Source organism: Tympanuchus pallidicinctus, unplaced genomic scaffold (assembly GCF_026119805.1).
Source record: "Tympanuchus pallidicinctus isolate F22 unplaced genomic scaffold, pur_lepc_1.0 scaffold3, whole genome shotgun sequence".
In the NCBI taxonomy this organism is placed as follows: Eukaryota; Metazoa; Chordata; class Aves; order Galliformes; family Phasianidae; genus Tympanuchus; species Tympanuchus pallidicinctus.
The window spans coordinates 89,415,863-89,438,984 of NW_026294747.1; the positions used below are offsets into that span (position 1 = coordinate 89,415,863).

General features: G+C 42.2%; 2 protein-coding genes across 3 annotated transcripts in view; one reads left to right on the forward strand and one right to left on the reverse strand.

Moving 5' to 3' along the window:
• Positions 1-115: 115 nt before the first annotated feature.
• MALSU1 (mitochondrial assembly of ribosomal large subunit 1) lies at positions 116-10,551 on the forward strand. The gene is made up of 4 exons (XM_052693747.1): positions 116-269; positions 1,294-1,472; positions 3,993-4,074; positions 5,426-10,551. The coding sequence occupies exons 1-4, from the start codon at positions 116-118 to the stop codon at positions 5,581-5,583; spliced, it is 573 nt and encodes a 190-aa protein (XP_052549707.1). The 3' UTR covers positions 5,584-10,551.
• Positions 10,552-11,066: 515 nt separating this feature from the next.
• IGF2BP3 (insulin like growth factor 2 mRNA binding protein 3) overlaps positions 11,067-23,122 on the reverse strand; it is a 101,097-nt gene continuing 89,041 nt past the window's right edge. For both annotated transcript variants that reach the window (XM_052693727.1, XM_052693728.1), the window contains exons 12-16: positions 21,070-21,189; positions 16,636-16,710; positions 13,511-13,642; positions 12,411-12,524; positions 11,067-11,563 (exon numbers count right to left, since the gene is read on the reverse strand). In XM_052693727.1, the coding sequence (XP_052549687.1) occupies positions 11,462-11,563; positions 12,411-12,524; positions 13,511-13,642; positions 16,636-16,710; positions 21,070-21,189 (543 nt within the window). In that variant the 3' untranslated portion in view covers positions 11,067-11,461. The remainder of the gene's footprint in view (positions 11,564-12,410; positions 12,525-13,510; positions 13,643-16,635; positions 16,711-21,069; positions 21,190-23,122) is intronic.

Here is a 23,122-nt window from a genome sequence, read left to right on the forward strand (position 1 = left end):
CCTTCTGTGCAAGCAGATTGACGGCGAGATAAGCTAATAGGCACGAGAGGCGGCCGGCAGGCTGGCCAATCGCTGAGCGGCAGCCAGGCCGTGGGTGGGACGCGGGACGGCCGGAATGTGGCGGGCGCTGCTGGGAGGCCGCCGCCTTCTGCGGTCCTGCTCCACTGCGCCCGCGGTCGGGGCGCCGCGCGGGGGCGGGGGAGCAGCTGTGAGGGGAGCGGGGGGCGGCGGAGCGGCGGCCGCGACGGAGGAGCGGCGGCAGGCGGCAGGTAGGGCCAGCGTGCGGGCCGTTATCGAGTGTCGTCGCGGGTGAGAGCCAGGAGGGCGGATACGGAGCCGGCTTCGTGGCCCCAACCGTGGCAATACTTGCGCGTAGCTGCCGTTCCGTTGTTTGGCTCTGTCTTTGTATTGGTGAACGCGGAGCGCGGCTTTGTGGTAGTGCTCGGTCTGTGCTGAAACGCGCACGGCTGGTATCTGCTGCTTAGGGCAGCTTGGAGCTGACCTGACGCGGTGGTGTGAGCAGAGGGAGCGGCACCCGTGTGCCGGGCTCCTCACCGCCGCTCTGAGAGGTGTTTAACACGGGCTTTATCTCCAGCTTTGTCTGCGGTACGGTAACGGATCTGCAGCTCCCTGAAAGGACGGGGTAGTGAGACGAGGGCCGGCCTCTGCTCCCGGGTAACAGCAGCAGGATGAGAGGTGATGGCCTGACGTTAGGTGGGCTGGTGGCTGGGTTGGATGATGTGAGAGGTGTTTTCCTTTAAAGGCTGTGATAATCCCCAGTGGCAGAGCAGGAAAAGAACAGTGTCGCACTGGCTCTGTTGTAATGCATTCATTTTCTCTGCTTAAGAGTTGGGTTTCTCACACGTTATCCTGGGCCTGCTGGGGCCTGTTGACCAAGCACTGTTGTGGAATATTCCTAATGTGTTCAAAGTGAATGTCTGCTGAAGTATTTTAGTTTTATTCATTTTAATTGTCGAATATCTGATGATAGTATCGACTTTAAGATGTGCTTGTGAGAAATAAAGAAGTTACCTTAAGGAAACTCTGACATTTGCCAACTGCTCCATGCATCTAGAGAGCATTATTTACCAGAAGAGAGCTTTAGTACTCAACTTGGATGATTTTAAAACGTAGCTTTTAAAAATCAGCTGTTCATGTTGGATTGCCGGTACCAAACCAGACTTCACTATGAGTGGCTTTAATTTATTTAGTTCGCTGCTATTTTGCATCTTCGATAACTTGGAAGCGGCAAGAAGGCAGTTATCATTACTGCTGTTATGTTTTCTGTTCTAGACTCTTCTCTTCCAAAGTTCAGCATTGACTTTGTTGTAAATCTGCTGAGGCAAGAGAATGCGAAGGACATCTGTGTCATCCAAATACCTCCAGAAATAAAATACTGCAATTATTTTATAGTTGTGAGCGGATCTTCAACACGGCATCTCCATGCAATGGCACATTACATGCTGAAGATGGTAAGACAGTTCCCACTGTATTCTCTCGGTGGGAGTAGTTTTAGGTGAAGATTTAAACTGTGAAATTAATTTCCCTGGGCTTACTGTTGTGCAGATACACTGGGCAAGATAAAATTGCATATCCTCGTGTCATTTATTTTTGAGTGCATCCAGCAACTGACTGTAGTTTTCTTCTTTAGTAGTGCTGCTCAACATTTAAAGATTATATTTTAATAACATACTTCTGTATTCAGAGCACCGATGACAGTAGCATAGGTTGGTGGCTGCAGTGAGAGTTTATCGGCAATGAGAAATGGTACTGACAAACTGTGTCTGTTTGTGTCTTCAGTTCAACATGCTTCACAGCTATTCCCACTCCCTCAAAATAGCCTAATCTGACTGTTCTCAAACCCTAATCCATCCGATCTGCAGGTTTTCAAATACACTGTGAGACCAGTAGAAAGACTGCATACTATGAGGCAAAGGATCCTCTCCTAGGCTTACTAAAGCAAACTGCTACTGACTGTGCTGTGCATGTGCAGAAGGGAAGGAGAAGCAGCAGCCATCCTTCATAGAAATCTTGTGCAGTTTGGCTTTGGCAGAGTGTGCTTTTCAGTACAGGAGCATAGGTCAGAATAAGAATATACGTAGAGCTTAGTGATGAGGACCTAATTCTGGGAGGGCAAATCTTTGAGGCTAGAAAAGAGCTGTCCTGACTGTTAAAAGCATGGTGTGAAAAGTACAACTTGCCCCCGTCTTGTTCACCTTTCTCTACTCGTAACCTGCAGCTTGCCATTTCCTTAATATGCATCCTTTCACTTCCTGACCCTGTATTTCTCCTAGCTCTTCATTCATTTTTCTTTGAGTCCTGTTGGTTTCAGCTATGAAACTTGAGGGAAGAAGGGGAAGATGGTTTTACTTTTCAGTACTCAGAGTGGCAGAGCGTACCTGGCATTGGAAGCTCTGTGGGCAAAAAGGAAGCTGAAGCCTAAGCATAGCAGGTGTGGGGGCAGCTGGCTAGCTTTAGTACTACCATACTTCCAGTGTTATGGAATGGATGATTTACTGGCACTGAAATGCACATGTGCCTGTGTGTAACATGAGGCCTTCCCACTCTTCTAGCAGCTTGTAAGCAGCAAAGTCCCAACTGCAGCTTACTCCTTCCTGTCTGGTGTTGTGTTAGATTAAGAACATAATGCTTGTCTTTACAATTTGTTCGGCCTTTAAAGATAGGGCTGAAGGAAACCTGTGGTGGAGATCAGCCTCAGCCTTCCCATGTTGAGTTACATGTCTTTGGTTACCTTCTTTTAAGGATATCTCATAAGCTACTTTACAGAAATGTAGTTTCTGTAATTAACTTGTAATTAAGTTATGGCCACTCTGTTCTTTGCAAGTTGATACCGTTGTCCAGTAGGTGGCATTATATGGAACAACCACAAAGAGTTGCATTTGGTGGTAATTGATTTCATATTGAAGTAGGATTCATTTCCTGACTGGCCATACTATTACAGTCTTATTTTTATAATCTGATTTTCAAGGCAGAAGGGACTGCTATTGCTGTGTACCTGTACTGTTTCCTTGTTCAGAAATAAATATTTTCTTAGTTTTCTTGTTTTAATTGCAGCTTTAAAAGGTTTCCATGTTTTAGATAAGATGCATGACCTAGAGATAAGGTAAAACTGATTAAGGAGCAGTGAAGATTCATCAGTTTCAATATTGTAGGTTGTTGTTTGTTTGTTTTTAATTTATGCTTGATATATAAACAAACTGTACTTAAACCTCCAGTTGTGAAATTTCTCCAGCTCTGGGAGATGCTTAGATTGTTGGTGTTGCCGGTAGGAAGACTGGATCCTCTCCAGTCATTGTCTGCAAGAGCTGCTGTGTTGCATAGGAAATTCCCTGCCTTGCCCCCATAGCTTCTGCAGTCCTGCTGTGAGCTGCCCTCTCCTCTTTGTCCTAGTAATTCATAACTTGTAAACCTGAATGCTGATCATGTTTTCCCCACTATGCAACAAGTGCTCAGAGCATGCTCCTGAGGCAGGAGACTTCTTTGCCTTTTCTGTGATGCAGGGTCAAACTCATTTTCTCTCCCTCTCTCTGTTCCATTGGGCATCTCCATTTCTGCCAGCATAAAACAAAACAAAAGATATGTGAAAGGAGGCAAAATGTGATGCTGGTGATAGTTAAGATTCCCCATAACTAGTGCTAGGGAATTTACCTGCAAGGCTATTTCATTGCTAAGTAACAGCTTAGTATTCATCTTGAGGAAGAAATGGACACAAATCTCATGGGTAACTGCTTGGGAGCTTTGGACATTGGAACTCCAGGTCTGATGGTAAATCTCACTGAGAGTTCTGTACTTTTTTTCCAGAGCTGCAGCTGTATATATCTGTGCAGCCCTCAAAACCACCATTATTGTCTACCTATTGCATTTCTGATTTAAAACAACTCTACACAGCTTGATAAAGTCAAGTTTAGCTGCCAGGTCTGAGTGTGTTTAAATGAATGTGAAATATTTCATTTTCTGCTGTTGCTTCTCAGTACAAGCATCAGAAGGAAGAAAGCGATCCTCACACTCGGATTGAAGGGAAAGAAACAGATGACTGGCTGTGCATTGATTTTGGTACGTATTTGTGAACGTGACCTGTATGACATTCTGCACGAGCTCTTTAAGGAAGGAAACATCACAGTGAGCCCTGGTTGCTGTGAACAGTTATCAGTACTCTGCTATTTTACAATTCCAGTTGCTGATGCGCCCCATGGAGCTACTAAGTTACCTTCCACTAAATATCACAGCAGTGAGAAGAAAGCAGAAGCTACTCTTCAGTAGCTGAAACAGTCTTAATGAAAGTTGAGCATGGAACTGCTAAAGAGAACAGCTGCTTCAGTACGTTTCCTCAAGTGTAGAATGACCATTTGGGCAAGCAGGGGCTCTTGGTATGCTGCCTGAGTAGTGAACCGTTGAACAGACTGCCACTGTCTGTCATCCAGTGACACCAGATAAAGCCACAGTCCTAAAGAAGTTGAATTCAGTATTTTGTTCCTGAGTGTGGAACTTTCCACACCAACGTTCAAGGCTTTACCCTCAGAGTGGCATTGCAGCTTCACCGCCATCTCTATAATCTCACCTTCTGTATCTTGGCTTAAGAGAGTACAGGTGAGAAAACACTGCAGCCAGTGGCGTTCAGCTTCAGTTACATTACTGTTGATGATGTTTGATAATTATAAACTGAGAAGTAATTGAAATTGAAGAGTATAACCAGAGAAAACATATTAGAAGTACACTCGAATGAGCTTTTCTTTTTTGCTATTGTTTTAACAGAATGAAACCCTGTAAGAAAACACTTATTGCAGTAAAAGGGTGAGGCTTTGTCAAAGTTTGAGCTCAGCTGTTTTATGTTAAAAAATATGAACAAAGCTAAGAAGCATGGGAAACCTGAAGAAAACTAACTGGCTACAGCTGTACATTGTTGATAATAACAGGAAAGCTGAAGGTTCATCTGTAGCTTTGGGGAAGGAGTTCATTTAAGTAAAAACTCTGGCTTACAATTTCTTGGGGACAGAAGGAGGACAACTTCTTTGATCTGGAGTTCTGTGATCTGCTTTAAACGAGAGCACTGTCCTTCTGCTGGCTGTGTTCTTGCATTCTGCATAAGGAATGACCAATTCCTCTCTGTTCAAGAGCTGGAATCAGTGATCGAGGAAGAGACCTCCCCCATCAGCTGACCTGTTATAGGAGCCAGAATGAGGATGGAGTACTTAGACTCTGTGAAGCTGGAAGTGTGGTAGAGCTTTACAGGTCACTAACAAAAAGGGCTTCTGTGTTTCACTGTTGATAGATCACTAAAATAAGCATTCCTACCCCACCCTATCATGGTTTTTGAGCAGTTTCAGACTTAACCTGATTCATTGCCCTGAACTATGCTGCAAAGGACTTTCACTGCTTATTTACTGTGCTTTTTTCTTCTGTGCAGGAAGCATAGTGGTACACTTCATGCTGCCAGAGACACGAGAGACTTATGAACTGGAGAAGCTGTGGACTCTAGGTTCCTATGACGACCAGTTAGCACAGATGACTCCACAGTTACTGCCAGAAGACTTTATAATAGGACTGACTTCTGAACAGCAGTGATCAACTTGCGACAAGAACTTAATGTAGCTGCTGAGGTGCCTGACTAGGAGACATGAGTTGCCTCAGCGGACACAGGAGGCACAGCAACTTGGCCATCACTACCATGATCAGCATAAACCAGTGTATCAAAAGAGCTGCCGGAATGTCATAAAGGGACAGTATCATAGGGGACCTTCCTGGAAGAAGATGTCTCAATGGAATTTGCAGTGAGGACAGTAGGAAAAGACAACCATTTAAGCTACTTACCCCCAAAACTCAGGCACAGTCTCTGCAAGGGCTGTTTTTCTAGCATCTTTGAAAGGCCTGCCTGTGGTGGCAGTGCATGCTGAAGTACCTTTCCTGCAAAATGGCTTGAGTGCTGTACAGTAAAATTACATTGAGTAGTAAAGTTTAAGTGAGGCTTCTTGTGTGAAGTCAGTTGCTTTTGGTTGAGGTGAAGCAAATGATGTGCTGAGCTGAAGGGAGAGAGAAAACAGTGGTGTTGCTGAACTCATAAAAGCCAAGAGTAGCAGTAACAAATGTGTCTTGAATTAACAGAATAGTAAGTCAGTTCTTCAGCCAAGGCCAATCTGTTTTTAATAATAGTAATAAAAACACAACTGAAGAACTTCAATTCCTTGCCTTCATGTTAAAACATTCAGCTTATTATAAGTGCACAGCTAGCCTCTCAGAAGTTTTCCTCTCACCTGGTTCCTGGAAAAGGACGCTAAGGAACATGCTGTGGCAGTGTAAGCCTTCAGACCTTTTGAGGTGGGTGAAAATAGTCCTAGAGGAAGCCATGTGTTACTTAGCATAACTTGCTGTTGGACAGATAGTTCATCATTTTGACTGCAGTGATGACTACAGACATCACACAGTGATATCTGTATCATTGCACACTGTTCTTGGTCAGCAACTGCTAAAATCCAGCTACAAGAGGTTCAGGATGGTAACAAGTCTTGTTTTCTCATTACGGAACAATGCTTTCATTGCTAGATTAGGATCTCTTCCTTCTGGAGAAGCTTGCTTTGCATCTGGATTTTGGTTGGTTTGTAAACAAAGAATATAATTTGCTCTATTCCAATCTGGGTCATTTATCATGCTGAGTCTGCCCTCTTATTTTAGGAGTAACTTCTGTGAACTCACCTGCTCTTTGATAGAAGGCAGCAGATGGTTATGCAAATTGAACAAGGAACTTTAATAATAAATATAGTTGATGAATGGAGGTAACACCAAATCTGTCCACAAAATTAAAGTGTTAGTGGTAAACGTGTCTGCAAAAAACAATTTGCAAAATGCTTCCTGATCCTTAGCAACAAGAAATTCACCTAGAGGAACATTGGCTTTCTTACACATTGTGGTGGCTTCAAAATCAGGCATTTTTTCCCAGGAGAGATGCATAAAGTAGCTTCAGATCGCTCCCTGAAAGCCTTTCGTGCTGGAGATGTACAGCCAGCTGAATAGAGGCAGACTCGGCACACATTACCCTATTGTATGCACTCACCATACTTTAACATTTAGTAACAAAAGAACAGTAATGAGAGCCTAGAAAAGAACAGGAAGTGATAGGGAACAGCTGTCATGTGAAGTCTAGGACTCTTACCATTAGCAATGAATGATACTAAGAAAAGTATGAGACAAAAACACTAAGATGCATTAAAAAAAAAGAATTCACTGTGAAGGCACATTGTGAAAAGAAGTTGGCTGAAAAATCCACTGATTGCTATTAATCAGAAATTCCAGCTCACGAAGAAAACTTCTTCACCTCTCATTTAACGTAATCTGTCATCATATCAGTATCACCCTATGCGACTCACAGAGCCTTTGGTCTGACTCTTGAATCCTTGGAATTAACAAAGTCTGGCTGGTCACTGCTGTGCAACACTAAATCCCTTTGGGAAGAACACGGGAATGTTTCTCCTCCATGGATAACGTGAGACTCTTGTGTAAAATAAAAAGGCCCCTCTGTAGTTTGTCCAGCGAGACAGATGCACTGATCAGTCTTCTACAAAGGTGTGCTCAGGATCCCTTGACAGTGGTAGACAGCAATATGAAACTTCGGTCACCACATCACAAAATTTCCTGCACTGCATTTCAGTAACTTAGTTATCAGGCAGCGTCTACATCCATCAATTGAGCTAGCAGCTGTTACAGCCCAGCTTACCCAGCTTGAGTGCTTACTCCACTGATTTCTCACATTCATTTTGAAACCCCATGCTCAAGCCCCACGTTGCTCTGCTTGTCCTGCACAGCATACATGCTTCACTTGACGGAAACTAACATAAAGAGCGCATGCCTTTGAAATTGCAGCTCAAGAGTAAAAGCTTCATAAGGTTAGAAGCAAATAAAAGCATCATGATTAAGCAAATGATTAAAAAGTCAGAGGTTTAATGATGGCCAGTGCACCAGCATTAAGGAGGGAAGCTTAATTTATGTTGCTCAAAGGGCAGGGATGCCAGGTCTGAGAAGTGAGCTCAAGGGAAAGATGAGCCCAATTTCCCTGTAAAATGCAGTACCATACAGTGTTTTTGCAGACATCATTTCTTCAGTTCTCTGTTTCTGCTGATTGGTCTCAGTAAATGAGCTGTGAAGACAAGTGGGAAGATGCAAGAGATTGGAAAAGAAGCCTGGTTTTCCACTCCACTTTAAAAGATAGAGTTATTTGTGAACACTTCCTCATTCCCCAACACCTCCCTCTCACCTGGGAGCATTCACAATGAAATATCTCATTTCAAACAACATTAAAAGGGGTCTAAATCAAGAGAAAAAACCACCTCTTGAGATCTAACTGAGGGCACCACCTTCCTGACAATGGGTGTGTATGGGACAGAGGAGGTGGAACAAGGTGGGATACAAGGTGCCTTTTTTACTCCCTAATGAGCAATCCAGGCTCCTGGGGCCACGCTCATTGCCCAGCTGCACCACACGCAAAGCATCAAAGTAAAGACTGGGTAAAAAGCAGCTGAAAAAAGAAAGTTTATACCACAACTCGGATCTCACTTGAAACTTGTTAAAAGCTCCCTTTGGGTTTGCATTGGGTCACAACTGCTGTGCACATGTTCCTTCCAGAGCAAACCACACCAAGTTATCTGCACGAGACAAACTGTGAACTAAAGGTGGTACTACAAACCATAGTGCTGTTGTATGAAAACGAAAAGGTGAACTGGAAGCCACAGAAGTCACTACTTGTACTGGAAAGCGTGAACATCATAGCTTGGCTGCTGGATGCCCTCGCAGCTGTGGAATGCCTGCGGGTGACTGTTCAGCCTTACTCAGTTCTTACTACAGACAGAAAAACAACTCAATCAAAGCACAGTAAATACTTAGAGCAGTCAGTCATTATGCCTCATTAGTTTAAAAAAACAACACACAACTGTATCTGATGATAGGAGTTAAACTCTTTATTCCATTCAGAGGCATCTGGCAAGTGGAGCTGCATTGGGGGGCACATTACAGATGAAAAATGATCCATACTTTGTGGATATTGAAATCATTTACAGTATTTACTTTCTAGCTATTCCCAAATACTCCAAATTACCAAGTCTCAATTGAAAATAAAACATGATTTATCATACTAAGTCTAGAAATTTAAGAGATATGACAGTAATTAAATCAGTAGATGTAAATGCAGCGCCTATTTGTAAATAATTTTTATGGAAAATAATGAAGTCAAATCCTTCTCAAATGTTAAGAAAGGAACATCAGACTGACTTAAGCCTCGACAAAAATTAAAATGCTATGACTTTTCATACTTCAGTAATTTTAAATTCATTGTAAGAAAAAAAATTATCCTAAAGGCTAGAATGAAGGTCACTGTCAAAAAAGGAAAAGAAACTCATTTTTCTTTGCTAAAACTACAACATAAGTTTGTGGTTTTTAAACCAATTAGTAAAGAAGAGATGCAGGAAAAACACTTCAGACCATTTTCAAAATTATCTAATCTGTACAACAATGATCTTTGGGAAAATTATCTAGTCTATGTAGTAATGCCTCTATTTCAACATGAACCTAAGAGGTAGATAACAAAATGATGAAACAAATGTTTTTGCTCGTTGTGCCCCTCAAATCAGTGCAGCATGGTGATTCTGATCATCTCATGCACAAAAAACATCACAAAAAAAGGTTCAGAGGTAATAGCATGGCTCTGTCGACCACACACATACAGGCGCGCACGCGCACACACACACACACAGCAGTCTTTATGCACCATGTGTTGCCACATTTTTTTTTTTAAACTGAGGTAGACTGAAGTTTATTGTAGAAACTTGAATGTGTCACTATTACCACAATCAGCATTCAAATTACATTCTGAAATTAAAAAATTTGGTAACTTTCCTGTTATCCCTGCCTTTTGACATTTTTTTCTCTAATGGTTGGTTGCAGAACGTGCATAAATCCTGCTGCATCTATTATAAGCCAGGCTAGAGAGGTTGTTGGTTTGTTTTTTTTTCTTGTAATAGTTTTAAAACCTTCAAAGTGGCTTAGTGTGGCCCATAACAGCGGCTGGATATGTAAACTTAGCCTTCGTTATCTTTCAACGTGATCAAACACTGTTTGACCTTCCCCCATCGTGGTAACTGAAAGCAGTATGATGTGATCTGCAGACAGCAGAGACCCTCGCGGCCTCCAAAACGCCCTGGCAGATCGAGTGTTCTATCAAACTGAAGATGAAGCTTGCTCTTTGAACAAAATGGCAAAGTCCAAATGGGCTGCAAATGGTTAAATGTAGCATTATTAGGTAGTGATGGTCAAAGGCACAAAGGGTTCATGCATTCAATCAAGTAGCACAAAAAAAAAATTCAGCCTCTTGCAGCCTTCTAAATTTTTCCCCCAACCCCAGCCTCTTGCCATCACTTCCTTGTCCTGTTCCCAAAAAAGTACCGTCACAAACTTTTTCATCCCATCTTAAAAGAAAACTAAACGGCATTGCTGCTATCAGAATGTTGGCATCATTCACTATCTTTTGAACATTCACTGAATTTTTTTTTTTTTTAAACAAATGATGGTGTTGAAGCCCTCAGAAAATCTGAGGCCGTGTTTTTTTTACCCACCTTACTCCCATCAGCCAGCAGCTAGAAGTGCTCTGCTATATTTTTCCCCGATAAGTCCGTAGTACTCCTGGCTGGTGGCTGATCAAATTTTAATTTTTTTTAAAAAAATAAAATGCTCAAGAACTATTAGCTTTATAAAGTATACAAAATACCAAAAAAAAAGCAAAAAAGGAACAATTTCTCATTGAGGTACTAAATGCCTGAGGTAGTTTAGTAAAATGCATATTTATCTTTTTATGCCCTGGCCAACACCATTCAACACTTCCCTTAGGTTATTCATGGCAGTGTTATGTAAAAATGCAACCAAATTCTTTTTAAAAAATGCCACTTGTTTCAACATTGGGACTAACACTTAAACTCCTGTCGATACCCTTGCTCTAACCCTAGCCCACCCACAATCCCACCCTCCTAATGTGTTTCTTCTTTTACCGCTGGACCTATAAGAGCAATGCCTTTTCTTTTTTTCCTTTTTTCTTTTTTCTTTTTTTTTTTTTTTTCTGTTTTTAAACCAGTGAACTCAGAAGAGAAAGCTTCATTAAACCAAGTTCTAAAATTGTTGGGGAATAATAAGAACAATAAAAAAGACTAACGAGTTTATGTTAAATTGTGAGAATAGAACAAAAGGGAAGTGAAGGGGTCCTTATTTTAAAGCTGGGTTTCAAAAGTTTGAGAGAGCCTAAAGAATACATTCTCAGAGACAGCGTTCAGCGGTTGCCTGGTCCTCGAACAGGTGATTGGCTTGGTGGATCTTCTGCATATAACTTCAACAGGTGCTCACCACCCGTCTCTCTGTTGCACAGTCTGTCTTTGGTCTGGCATCTGTCTCTGATGGGCCATTTCCTAAACCTTTATTTTCGTCTTGGCTGAGGCTGTCCACTTTGCAATGTTTTTTGCTGTTGCTGCTGCCTTCTTACCTGAGCCAGTATTTCCTGAATTTTTCTCTGAGCAAGCTGAAGGAAATAAAGAAGAAACAACCCATGATGATGGCATGAAGTTACTGCAGTTCACAACAGACCCTAGAGATGCTACTGGGACACCAAAAACCTGGACTAACCAAGTTCCTAGAACTGATTGCTCATTACCGATTACTCATCATACAATCTTTTTTAGTTGTAGTGCACAAGTTTTAAACTTTTCTACTTTCTCCATCTTCCCATCTTCGGGTTTACCATGCGTAATATAGAAAGCACAGGAATATGACTACCAACAAGACTAACTGAAGTTCCAGACTAACTTCATTTTATTCCCCTGGAGGTACTTGCTATAAGAACAGTCTGCTCTAGTGAAGCTGCTGTTTTTTCATGAGAGATCTCAGGCGGTTACATCTCACAGAATTTAGTAGCCCTCCTGATTTCTGAGCTGTGAATCACCTGCAGCAGCGTAACAAAGGAATCAATGAGGCAAGGGAAGGAATCTTGTGATCCTTTTCTATTACATTAAATTGACAGATTGGGAAATATGGACAAATTGCATTCCTTGCCAGGTATCATGAGAAAGCTTACATCCTTCTTTCATCAGCATTTCAGTCCAATTACAACAACTTGGGTTTTCTTTTGCTTTGGAAGTTGTAACTGCCTGCACCTAAACATAGCAACAGAGACTCGCAAAGAAGATTGTTTTACATATGTATAAATGCAACACTGCTATAAATCTCTCTCATTACAGCAAGACAATTAGACAAGCCTGGCAAGCAGTGCTTCCTACAGGCTGCATGTCTTTTATCTGTACACACATAGATGGAGAAGACAGCCCATAGAAACATCAAGGCAATGTAGAACTTCACTGCAGTCCTCCTACCTGGCATGCATAGAAGTGACCAGTTATTTTCACTACCACCTGGTCATTTTCATCAGGTGTCTGGTCACGAGGGACTACAACTTCTGCACTTGTCAAGTTTTGAAGCTCATTTACCTGTAAATAAAGAGCTGTTAAAAAATCTTAGACAAACAAATACTCCACAACATCCACGCCTCAAAGATGCTGCTGACCTTAGAAACATCCTGTCCAAAAAAAGAAACCCACTACAGAAAGCATCTTTGTGCAGCAGCATACTTTGCAAACTGAGCCTCCTTTCTCTAACATAAATTAGCACCAAATTCTCTATGCTTCTAGAAGTGCTGTGAAGTCTAAATAAAACACACAGAAGACGTTAACTATCCTGCTTATAAAAAGCAGATTACATGCCACAGTGCAGTTGATTTTACAAGTTTAAGGTCAGAGAACTCATACAATGTATGGAAGAAAAAAATGTCAAAGAACACCCAAGACTGATGCCATTTCTTCGCCAGTATCCATCTCCTCATTCACAGACATATGAAAACACAGGAATACCAGCATCTTTGCATAAAAAGAACTGTGCTGAGGAGATGCTGTTAGACAAAGCAAATTACCCACTGGTCATTGGTCATTGCTGTTTTCTGATATTGAGTTTTGAACACATTATAGTTTTCTACCACTAATTTAGAAATTATGCTTTCAATCCATTTGGTCCAAAGCCACCACTTGTGTACGCATTGGATTTGATTTAAACCAAATGAGATCAGTGGATTATTTTCTATTTTCTTATTCCAAAATCTAGCATAAGGTACAGTTCAAAGAAGTAGGTCTTAATGGCTATGTTTTAATTTTAAGTGGCAGAACTGTATTTCTAATATGACCTATAGATCTGACTATGATTAACCGGTTAAGTCAGAATTATGTGCTTCTAAAAAGTCTGAGATTGGTTTGTCTTGAGGCAATAAAAAGTTTAACAAGTATAGTTAAGAAAACAGCATCAGCTTCAATGAAACTTCAAAGGGTTAGCTATTAACTAGTTAGCTAAGTGTCTGAACCTTTAACATATACTGAATTATGAAACGTAACAAAATAACATTGTAAGTTTTATATTGGCTACTTACTGTTTTGCCTCCTTTACCAATAACTCTACCAGCAGCATAGGATGGCACTTTTATATGAGCCTCAAGTTTCACTTCTTCTTTAGGTCCAAAGAAATTTTCTTCTTTAAGTTTTCCATAGATTCTCCCCTGAGCCTACAAAAATGTCTCTGGTTAAAGAGCGTGCTTATTGGGATGGAGTTCACTTCAAAAAGCTCCACTGAAAGGAGAATTTTCAATACACAACTTCACCAAAGCATTTTCCCAATCAGTGCAGCAGCTTCTGAAGTCTTTGTACCAAACTAGGGAGCACTGCCGTCTAATTTTAAAACTACATGACAGACCAGCAAATCAAGGAACGATTTAACAGATTATTATTCTACCTTTTCATAGAAACGTTGCTTTTAGAAGAAGCTATTACATCTCTGTAGTGGTAGAGAGAGGTAGAGAGAACTGTCTGGATGAAATTTGTTATTTTTTTTTAAATTGCACCCAGAAGCACAGAATGCCATTAATTGGCTCAGAAACTTGTTCTTTTAAGTATGCTAAACTTAAAGTCACAGGACAAAGACTTCACTTGCAATAAGCAGCTTTGTTTTTACACTCAATTACAACATATTGTTTAAAAATAAATAAATAAATAAATCAGAGCTTGCTCAATTTTCTGAAGTAGAAAATTAAATCTGTCTAGATCTAAATGGCACCATGGGAACAATGTCGCTTCAGCTAGCGCACAGTTGCCTTTTCTGGAGCATATGCAAGTGCCAGGTAGCAGAAGAAAGTCCACTGAGACTAAAGCTGCTGAATCTTATTCATGTTAAAAGATGTTTCCTCATCCCCTGCCATTTGTCAGTGAATTCTTGAGAAGTAGTAACTAGATTTTCTACTCTGTCTATCCTACAGGCATCAGAAGATGAATTCTATTGAGATACTGAAGAGATGCTCTGTGAAGAAACCTCTGGCCACAAAGCCTTTCCAGTTCAGATCCTTTATCTATTCCTTTAAATCATATCCACCAGCCCTGTCACTAAGTGCAGCCACCTTGCAGTCTACCACTACAATGGAATACAAGACAATTCAGTGATCAGATAATTATGTTAAACAGTGCCAAGTTCTCATTTTTTGCTTGCCCTCAAGATTAGTCAAGTTCACACTACTGTAGAATGGGTAAGACAAAATACATGGTGTGACACTGGAGCTGAAAATACACAGTGTTTTTCAAGGTCAGATTCCACATGAACAGTTTGAAAAGAATCTGCAGTACGTTGTTTTGGTCTAGGTGGAACATCCTGTCACTGAGAGGACACTAAGTGAGCATGCCAGTGGGGCAAAAGTCTGTACCAAGAAAGCCACTAAAACACCACACAAATGCAGCAAGAGACTGCATTGTGGACCATCCAACAATCTGAGAACCAGAGATTCCTGCTGCAGGAAAACTCTTCAAGCAAGTTGGTGAAGAGCAGCTCAAGTACTGCTCCAAGTCTTGAGTTAGAGATTTTGAAATTGTTTCCAAATCTGTTACACGACAAACAGTGGCAGGGCCCATTTTATTTCAACAGCTTTTCAAATGGGTAACACCTGGACAACCTGCAGACTGTTGGATGGTTTCCCAGACTGGAGGCAACATGATCCCCTCAGAGTAGTGGTATCACATGTATGCCTAAACTCTGGGGTGCACTGCAGCACAGACTGTGAACAGTGGCATATTCTCACCCTTCTTCCAGCTCCCTTGCTCACAGATACAGCCTTGCAAACTGCAACATCCTCAGGCTATGACAGCTGAGAAAGAAAGGGTGCAGCCACTGCAGCTACCACTGACATGAATCACAGGGAGCAGAACACAATGTAATAGGGTAAGGGTGCCAAACTCATAGGGCTCTGCGCTGACAAGGCCTCTCCAGGAGCTGGTTACTCATCCAAGCAGCAACCATTCCCTCTTCAAACTGCTGTGCATCCAGATTACATTCCTATTGTGCAGCAAGCAAGAGTCTGTGCTCAGAGATGGAAAGACACCTACACAGAGCTAAAGGACAGAATTAGTGAAGCTTGAGTTTGATTTGTCTTGCTTCAAGTTAAGAGCAGTAATAAAGAACTGAACTCTGCCTCTGCCTCTCCACAAGTCCAACTTGTGCTGATCTCAGGTCATGAGAGCACCCTAGATGTGGATTGTGCCATGTGGGTAGGCCCCTAGAAGCTCAGAACACACTTCAAGGAGGTGGAGCTTCTAAATTATGCTTTACATTTGATAGGTTTTCAAATCTATATGGTAAGAACAAACTGAATAATAATCCCAAATGCATCCAGATCTATTACCACTGTGAAATACCCACCTTGATATATCTCCAAAACTCCTGAAGGCATTAATGAAACTGACTCTAGATATGCCTGAAGTTTGTGCTCCCCCTACTGCAAGATGCCCTGAGGCAATAATGCGAAGACCAAAAAAAAAAAAAAAGCAGCAGGAGAGCCATGCCAGGACATGATCTATCAAGTGGCTTCCTACCTGTTCAGTGTCTCACCTGTGATGAAACACAGCTGCTGTACTGAGCCATCTGCACTCCTAACAGTCACCTCCTTTTGGGGGCAATTACACATAGCCCTCAGCACTCAAGGCAGAAGGCTACTCCATAACTCAATTTGAACACAAATAGAATAATCACATTGGAGTATCTCCATGCAATTACAGTGTAAACACAATTAGAAACTTGGTCCTTATCTGCAGAGCCACCCAAAAAACATTTTCCAGTCAACATGCAACAGTAACCTGAAAAGGCTCAGTCTCCCATCTTGTCAGCTTTGTTATTTCTGTTAAATATGCTGCACTGTTGTATGCATTAAGACAAGCTAGAAAGACTGAACTGCTGTGTCCATAGGTAACAAAAATATACAACATGGTCAAAAAATCAAGTCTAACATGAAAATATCTGATGTGAAGTTGCTACTAGTGTTCAGATGACCAGAACATTGCCTCTGATACTGTATTACTCATGTATTCATGTGACATAATTTTCAGTAAATGGAAAGCAAAAAATCTAGTATTTGCTAGATTTCTGAGTGAAATAGTAATTAGAACCAAATGTTTCTTTTTTAGTATTGGCCTTTGCAGCCTAAAGACCCCCTACATATCAACAAGTCTTTATGCAATGTACCTTAAACTGAGCTTCTGGAGGTCCAGTGATGATAACCATTCTCAGCTTGGCATCTGGTCCTTCAGCAGGGGCAATCTGGAATGCACAAACATAGCTGTTTGGTAGCTATCTTTTGAAGGCATCATTTAAAGCCACCTCCTCCCCATTTCAGTCTCACATTCTGTTCAAGAGTGAGACATTATTCATTACTGCAGTAACATTACACTTCGGTCATGACAGCTTGCTCTCTGAAGTACATTAATTACCTGTAATGGAACGTGGAGAAATTGGCTAAACCATAAGCAAGTTTACTTCTGAAAATTAAAGGTTTAGCTATGCAGCTGCACATGGCAAAATCCCACAGGCAATTTAATGTGGCTGCGAGGCAAGACATGTAGCCTTCAATAGGAAAAATATGGTTAAGAGGCTGAAATTCTTATCCTTGCCCACTAACTTAAGCAGACTTTCTGACAAGTTTTGCCCATTAGAAAGAGTTTGCAATTGTCTCCCTTAGAGCAGATGATCTCTTCACAGTTGTAACTAATCAGGTCCAAAACATTCCTCTGTACTGGAAGAAGAGTTCTCAGTTTCCAAGGGCTTCGTATCTTCAGACACACGTGTGACCCAAATAAAAATTAATCTCCATCAGAGTTGAGACAGAGGCTCTCAGGGTCTTCAGCAGTTCATGTCACCACAAAAGTAAGATTTCTGTGGGTGCTGTTCTCAGACTCCAATGGCATTAAATAATTCAAACTAGCCTCTGACATTCTGGATGAATCTTTTGTTTATCACAACTGACGTTTCCATTGTTGCGTGTAGTATTACATAGCTGCTGTTGAATGGGCAATATTTTAAACACTACAGGATTTCATCTTAGCTGTTGGCAGAGGGATATTATTCATATTTTACAGCTGTAGTTTATTTCAGACAAATTACCAGTCACCATGCATCATTTTCGCTAAAGAATTTTGCTAACCAAAGTTTATATAATTATTCATATTGTACCCTAACATGGAGAATACATTACATGCTAGTTATCTGGTTTGCATACTTAGTTCACGTACCATTTCTGCATTCCAGCTGGCTCTAAAAATACACATTCACTTTACAGGGGTACATTTACTGAAATGCCAACATACAGCACCCTGGGTAAGTGTGCCACAAAATAATCCATTAATTCCATGGAACACAGAACTTTTAGAGGGATGAATTTTTAAGGCACGTTGGGTGCCAGCTGACTGAACAGAGCTCAGCCTGGGGATTTCCATTCAGGCAAAATGGATATTGTAGTTTTTGCCTTTCAGTCACCACATATTTTCTTAGTGAACACCTGCTCCTTTATTGAAATTTTAAGAAAAGTGTTTTCCAGCAAGTCTTCCATTACGTCTTTGCATGTTACACATATTTAAGTGTTCTGCGACGTCTTGCTTTGCTTTCATCTTAGAATATCTTGATCCCAAGAGGTAGAGTAACACTCTATGAAAGAATCATGACCGTAACATTTCACTGTCTGGAGGTACAATCTTAGAGGCTGCAGTGTTCATTTTGACTGTCTGCTCTTGAATGGAGAGTTTATAAATGTACAAATCGTACTCAAGTGGTGAATATTTAATTTCTAAGAGAAATAGCTTTACATTCCCTAACTAGGAAAAAAGCATTCTTCCACACGCTAAGTTAGGACAGACAGTTGCTTTCATACCCCCAAAATCTGTAGCTCCCATTCCAGCCCCTTCAAAGGCAGCAAGGAGGACTGTGAGAAGCATTTCTAAGCAAGGAGACGCCAGTGTTCCCCAACAGATCCCAGTATTCCAGAGCAGAATGGGCAGCCAGCAGTCCAGAAACCTCTGCCTGGCTCCTTGGATAAACCATTCCACCTACGGAAGTTCCATGCCAAGCCTGTATCACCAGGCAGTAGCCTCTGACACAGGAACAGAACCTGAGATTGCCAACAGCTGCCTATGGCTCCAAAGCCATGGGCTGGCACCACAGCTTTGTGCAGAGCCCCTCTGCACCTGCAGTTTATTTAGTCTTGTTCTGTGGCTAGCTAGTTTCATTAGCTCTACAAAGTTCAACACGAGCACAAAGACAACACACGTGGATGTACAATGCTTTCATATGCATCTACCTACAGTACAGCTCAAAATAAGCCCAGAGCATCAAAGGCTTACTTCCTCCATAAACCATGGCTACCAGTTTGGACAGTTGACAGCTTTTCCAGCACTCAACAGTTACTCAGTTACTAAAGTCACTCCCTCAAATTCAGCTAAAAGCACAGGTTCCTCCCTGATTATGACGTATTGCTTTGCTCAGAAGTTATGATAAAGGACAGGTGGTCAACACAATGGAAATTTTGAATAAGTCTGATTACCAGCATCACACGTAACGCTTTTCTCTAAGAAGCAATAGCACTGTTCCACGCTGTTTGGCCAGATCACTGTTAAAATTGTGCTTTTATTCTGATTGATAATTTTACATAGAACATCCAACTTATCAGACTTAAGGCTGGAAAAGACTTTTAAGACCACCTAGTACAACCATTGGCCCATCCCAACCATGCCCACTGACCATGTCCTTCAGTGCTACATCTACACACTTCTCCAGCACCTCCATGGACGGTGACTCCATCACCCCCTTGGGCAGCCTTTCCAGTGCCTCACCACTCTGAGAAGAAATTTTCTTCAATATCCAAACCAAATCTCTTTTGGCATAACTTGAGGCCATTAACTCTCATCCTACCACTGTTATCTGGAAGAAGGGCCTACCCCCACGTCATTGCAACCTCCTTTCAGAAGTTGAAGAGAGTGATAAGGTCTTCTCTGAGCCTCTTCTTCTCCAGACTGAACAATCCCAGCTCCCTCACTCAGCCACTCCTCATAAGAGCTGTGCTCCAGACCCTTCCCCAGCTTTGTTGCCTTTCTTCAGGTGTTATTCAGGACTTCAAATATATTGAAAGCAAAGCTTCCAAATTCAGTAAGCATATCCTGTACTCACTGAATTCCCTCAAGATTTAATCCTACTTTCACAAAAATCTTCCTCACTTATTTTTTAAATGAAGGAACAGAAAAAAAAAAAACCCTGCAGTTCTATAAACTGTTAACTGAATTTCAATTAATACGGATACACTGGGTAGGAGTGCCAGCCAGCAGAAGCAGCCTGAGGCTACTGTTAGCCAGATGCATGAAAAACGCAGGGAACTCCCTCTCCACTGAACCCTCTTTCAAGGACCAGCTAATGGACTGGGTTTGGACTGGTTCTGGGAAGTCCAGGGTATTTCACATCTCTCCACCTAGCAATGCCTTGCACACGTCACTTCATCAATAGATAGAAAACAGAGAGTAGGAAATTGTTGTGGTTGTGGTACATTGCATCCCCTGCAAGACAGATTTGATGAAAACACCTTGCACTTCCTTCTCCTCCACCAATCCACTGAAAACACAACTATTAATCTGTACTAATGAGAACTGTCTAGGTAGTAGAAGTATTTAACAGTGGCTTAACAACATATAGAAACAGGTAGCAAACAGGCCAGTAAATTGATCGACATTCAGCAAACCACACACTAGGCACACCCTGAGAGTTCCCCAGTTTCTGCACACTCAAGTAAACACCTCCCAGGAGAAGCCAAATGTCAATCTGGCAGCAGATGAAGTTACAAACAATAACGGTATGTGGAATACTACATAATTTAGGCCAAGGCTTCATCTTTGCAGCACAGAATAGCAGAACTGACTATTTATGAGAAAAAAGCACCAGCACCTAGAAAAGATATTTATGGTTACAATTACTAGCCAAAACAGAAGGCCTCCCAGCAACTAGTACTAACTGCACAGAGGCATCAAATACTCAGCAACTGGCTGAAGTTGAGTTACTCTTCCATGAAGCCAACCTCTGCCAACCTCTGGCAACAAACTGGGGCAGCAAAGATGCAAACAGACCAGCAATAGAGCAGGGCACCACTGTATGGTCAGCAGGCTGCCCCAGGAGCTCAGGCTGTATCAGAATAAAACACAAGAGCTTCTTCAGGGTAGAGTCACCAGAGGGACCAGCACCACGTGTCCTTCCAAAGCAGAACAAGAGCAGCCACAGCAGCGGTGAGCTTCACCTGTGCTCTTGGTTTCAGAAAGGGTATTTATCTCACCAAATTTCACTTTACTGTAAGCAAGGAGAAACCCTTTAAGCACCGCATCATTAAGACTTAAGTCTGTTTCTAAGAAATCAAGACCACCAAAGTAGCTTTCTTTGCAGCTTATATTTCACACCTCAGGAGACGTTTGAAAACATGCTTCTAATTATCTTGTCTCAAGGAAGATTAAAGGATGATTTATAAACAAATGTACCATTTATCACATCACATTCTAAGCACGGAGTGGGGGAGGACATGCACGAAAACACAGCTTGTGCAAACTTGCTGGAAGTGTCATAGAGAAGAGACAAAGTTAGTCAGTGTAATAATACCTTAATAGATGCGCCTGCAAAGCGAGAAAGTTGTTTGATGTGCTGTCCCTGCTTGCCAATAATAGCTCCAACTGCCAAGGCTGGGATGAACAGATGAACAGTCTCAGACTCAGGCTGTTGCTGTGGGGAAGAAGGAAATATGCAGTGAGTGTTTTTGAACATTATGAATCAGACTGACAGGAGAACTGGTACGGAACAAGCATGCATGGAAACGACGGGGAAATCTTCAATGCCCTCTGAAGTCTGGCTTTTTTTTTTTCTGGAAATCATGGAATTCACAAGACATGAAAGAACGGTTTGAGCCAAAAGAGGATTCTTTTATCTTTTAGGAAATAGTTCCAATTCTAACGCTTTGGAGTTCTGAAAACCACCGAGCTGTTGCTTCTTCCCAAGGCATTCGTCCTTACCTGCGTCTGCCTTGGGGCTTTTCCACATGCAGACTGCAGAGAAGGCTGCTGTGAGTGAGCAGGCTGCAGCGGTGCAGCCAAACGCTTTCTAGTTTTCCTAGCGATTTTGGTTAGATTGTGCTGACGGCTGCACAAAAAGCCTCAGTGTTGCATCTATGCTACAATTTCCTTTGTGTGGGAGCGCTCTGGAATGATAGCCAGCATGAAAGCTGCCAGTGGTTCCTCCTGTGTAACATTATGCAACAGCCGGGGTGCAGGCTGCAAGCCAGAAGCCTGCTGTGAATCCAACAAGATGAGGCGTTCCCCAAGGCTGCAGGGCCAGGCGCTGTGCCTGCAGGACCCAGCGCACCACAACTGTCGCTGCTCTCAGCCACCATACAGTGCAGTACTTGTGCTCTTCTGTATGGACCGCACAGAAGTGAGCCAACCGTAGGGCTGCACCAAGCCATCATTGCTTTACCAGCCTCAGATGGTGCTTCTGGAGAGCTCATCTTGGGCTGGCGGGGCAGCACCGAGTGCCCACTACACTGCGGTGCCATTAATCCAGTCGCGTACGTTGGGATTAGTTCCCAAAAGCACTTCACTGTAAGACCTTTTATGAAGTAAGACGCACTTAAAATCTCCACTCACATCTCCTCAGCGCAGCCCCTTTACGTGCTTTCAAAATTCAGTCCCTTTATTCTCAGCAACAGAGAACTAAAAATCCCTTTCCCTGCAGACGTACTTGCAGACGATGCGTTGGCATCACTCAGTGCCACCACACAGAGCACCGTGCTCCTATAGCTCTGCAGCTCCTGGTAGCGGTGCAGGCCCACATGTAGAAGCACCAAAGCAGCTTTTCCTGTGATACTTTAAAAAGAAGACACGCTGTATGCAACACAGAGCAAAAAGCAGCTGCAATCCAAAAAATAAACCAAAGAAGCAAGACATCTCAACTTGTTTTTAAGTATCCCAGTCCTCCTTTCAAGGGGAAGTGCTGCTCCAGTGCACTGACTGTAAATAAATCAGTAATAAACAAAATGCTTGTTTCCAAGTTCTACCACTTCATTTTGGTAAACACAAATCAACTGTAACCTCAGGGGAGAAAATTCCAGGCATAGCTCCATGCACCAGGTGAAGAAACCCCAAAATAAGATATTTAGACCAGAAACACATTCTGCCAGTTGCTCTGGGTGATTGCAACTGTTACACAAGTGACCCCATGTTTCACACGTAAAGGACCTGCAGGCAATTTGCTCGCTTTAAGGCCATGCTTTCCTCTGGACACCAGTTCCAGCCTTCTGGACCCATCGCCCTGTGGGCCAGTGGGGCTGCAGCTGGTTTGTAACAGCAGCCAAGGATCCTTGACCCGGATAATCACAGAGCCACACAATAGCAGCCCTGCAACAAGGGAGGAAGCAACTGCAATTAGGCCAAAGCATGGGAAAAGGTAGGGACAGCCCTTTTAATCTGCTTCGATATTGGTTTGAAACTATCTTGGAGACCACACCCTGAAACTTCGTATCTGTATGAAAGGTACCAGTCACTACAGTATGTTAAAACCGCTTTCCAGGAGATTACTCATTTTTTCCTCTTATTACAAACATCCTGTGAGCATACTCACAGTAAGTCCCTTTTATGTGTTCATCATGAATCCAGCAAGATTT

Excerpts from the sequence above, each read along its gene's own strand:
- MALSU1 (XM_052693747.1), top strand. The coding sequence starts at position 116 with ATGTGGCGGGCGCTGCTGGGAGGCCGCCGCCTTCTGCGGTCCTGCTCC. Across the intron at positions 1,473-3,992 it reads CACATTACATGCTGAAGATG|TACAAGCATCAGAAGGAAGA; the intron begins GTAAGACAGTTC and ends GTTGCTTCTCAG. Across the intron at positions 4,075-5,425 it reads CTGGCTGTGCATTGATTTTG|GAAGCATAGTGGTACACTTC; the intron begins GTACGTATTTGT and ends TCTTCTGTGCAG.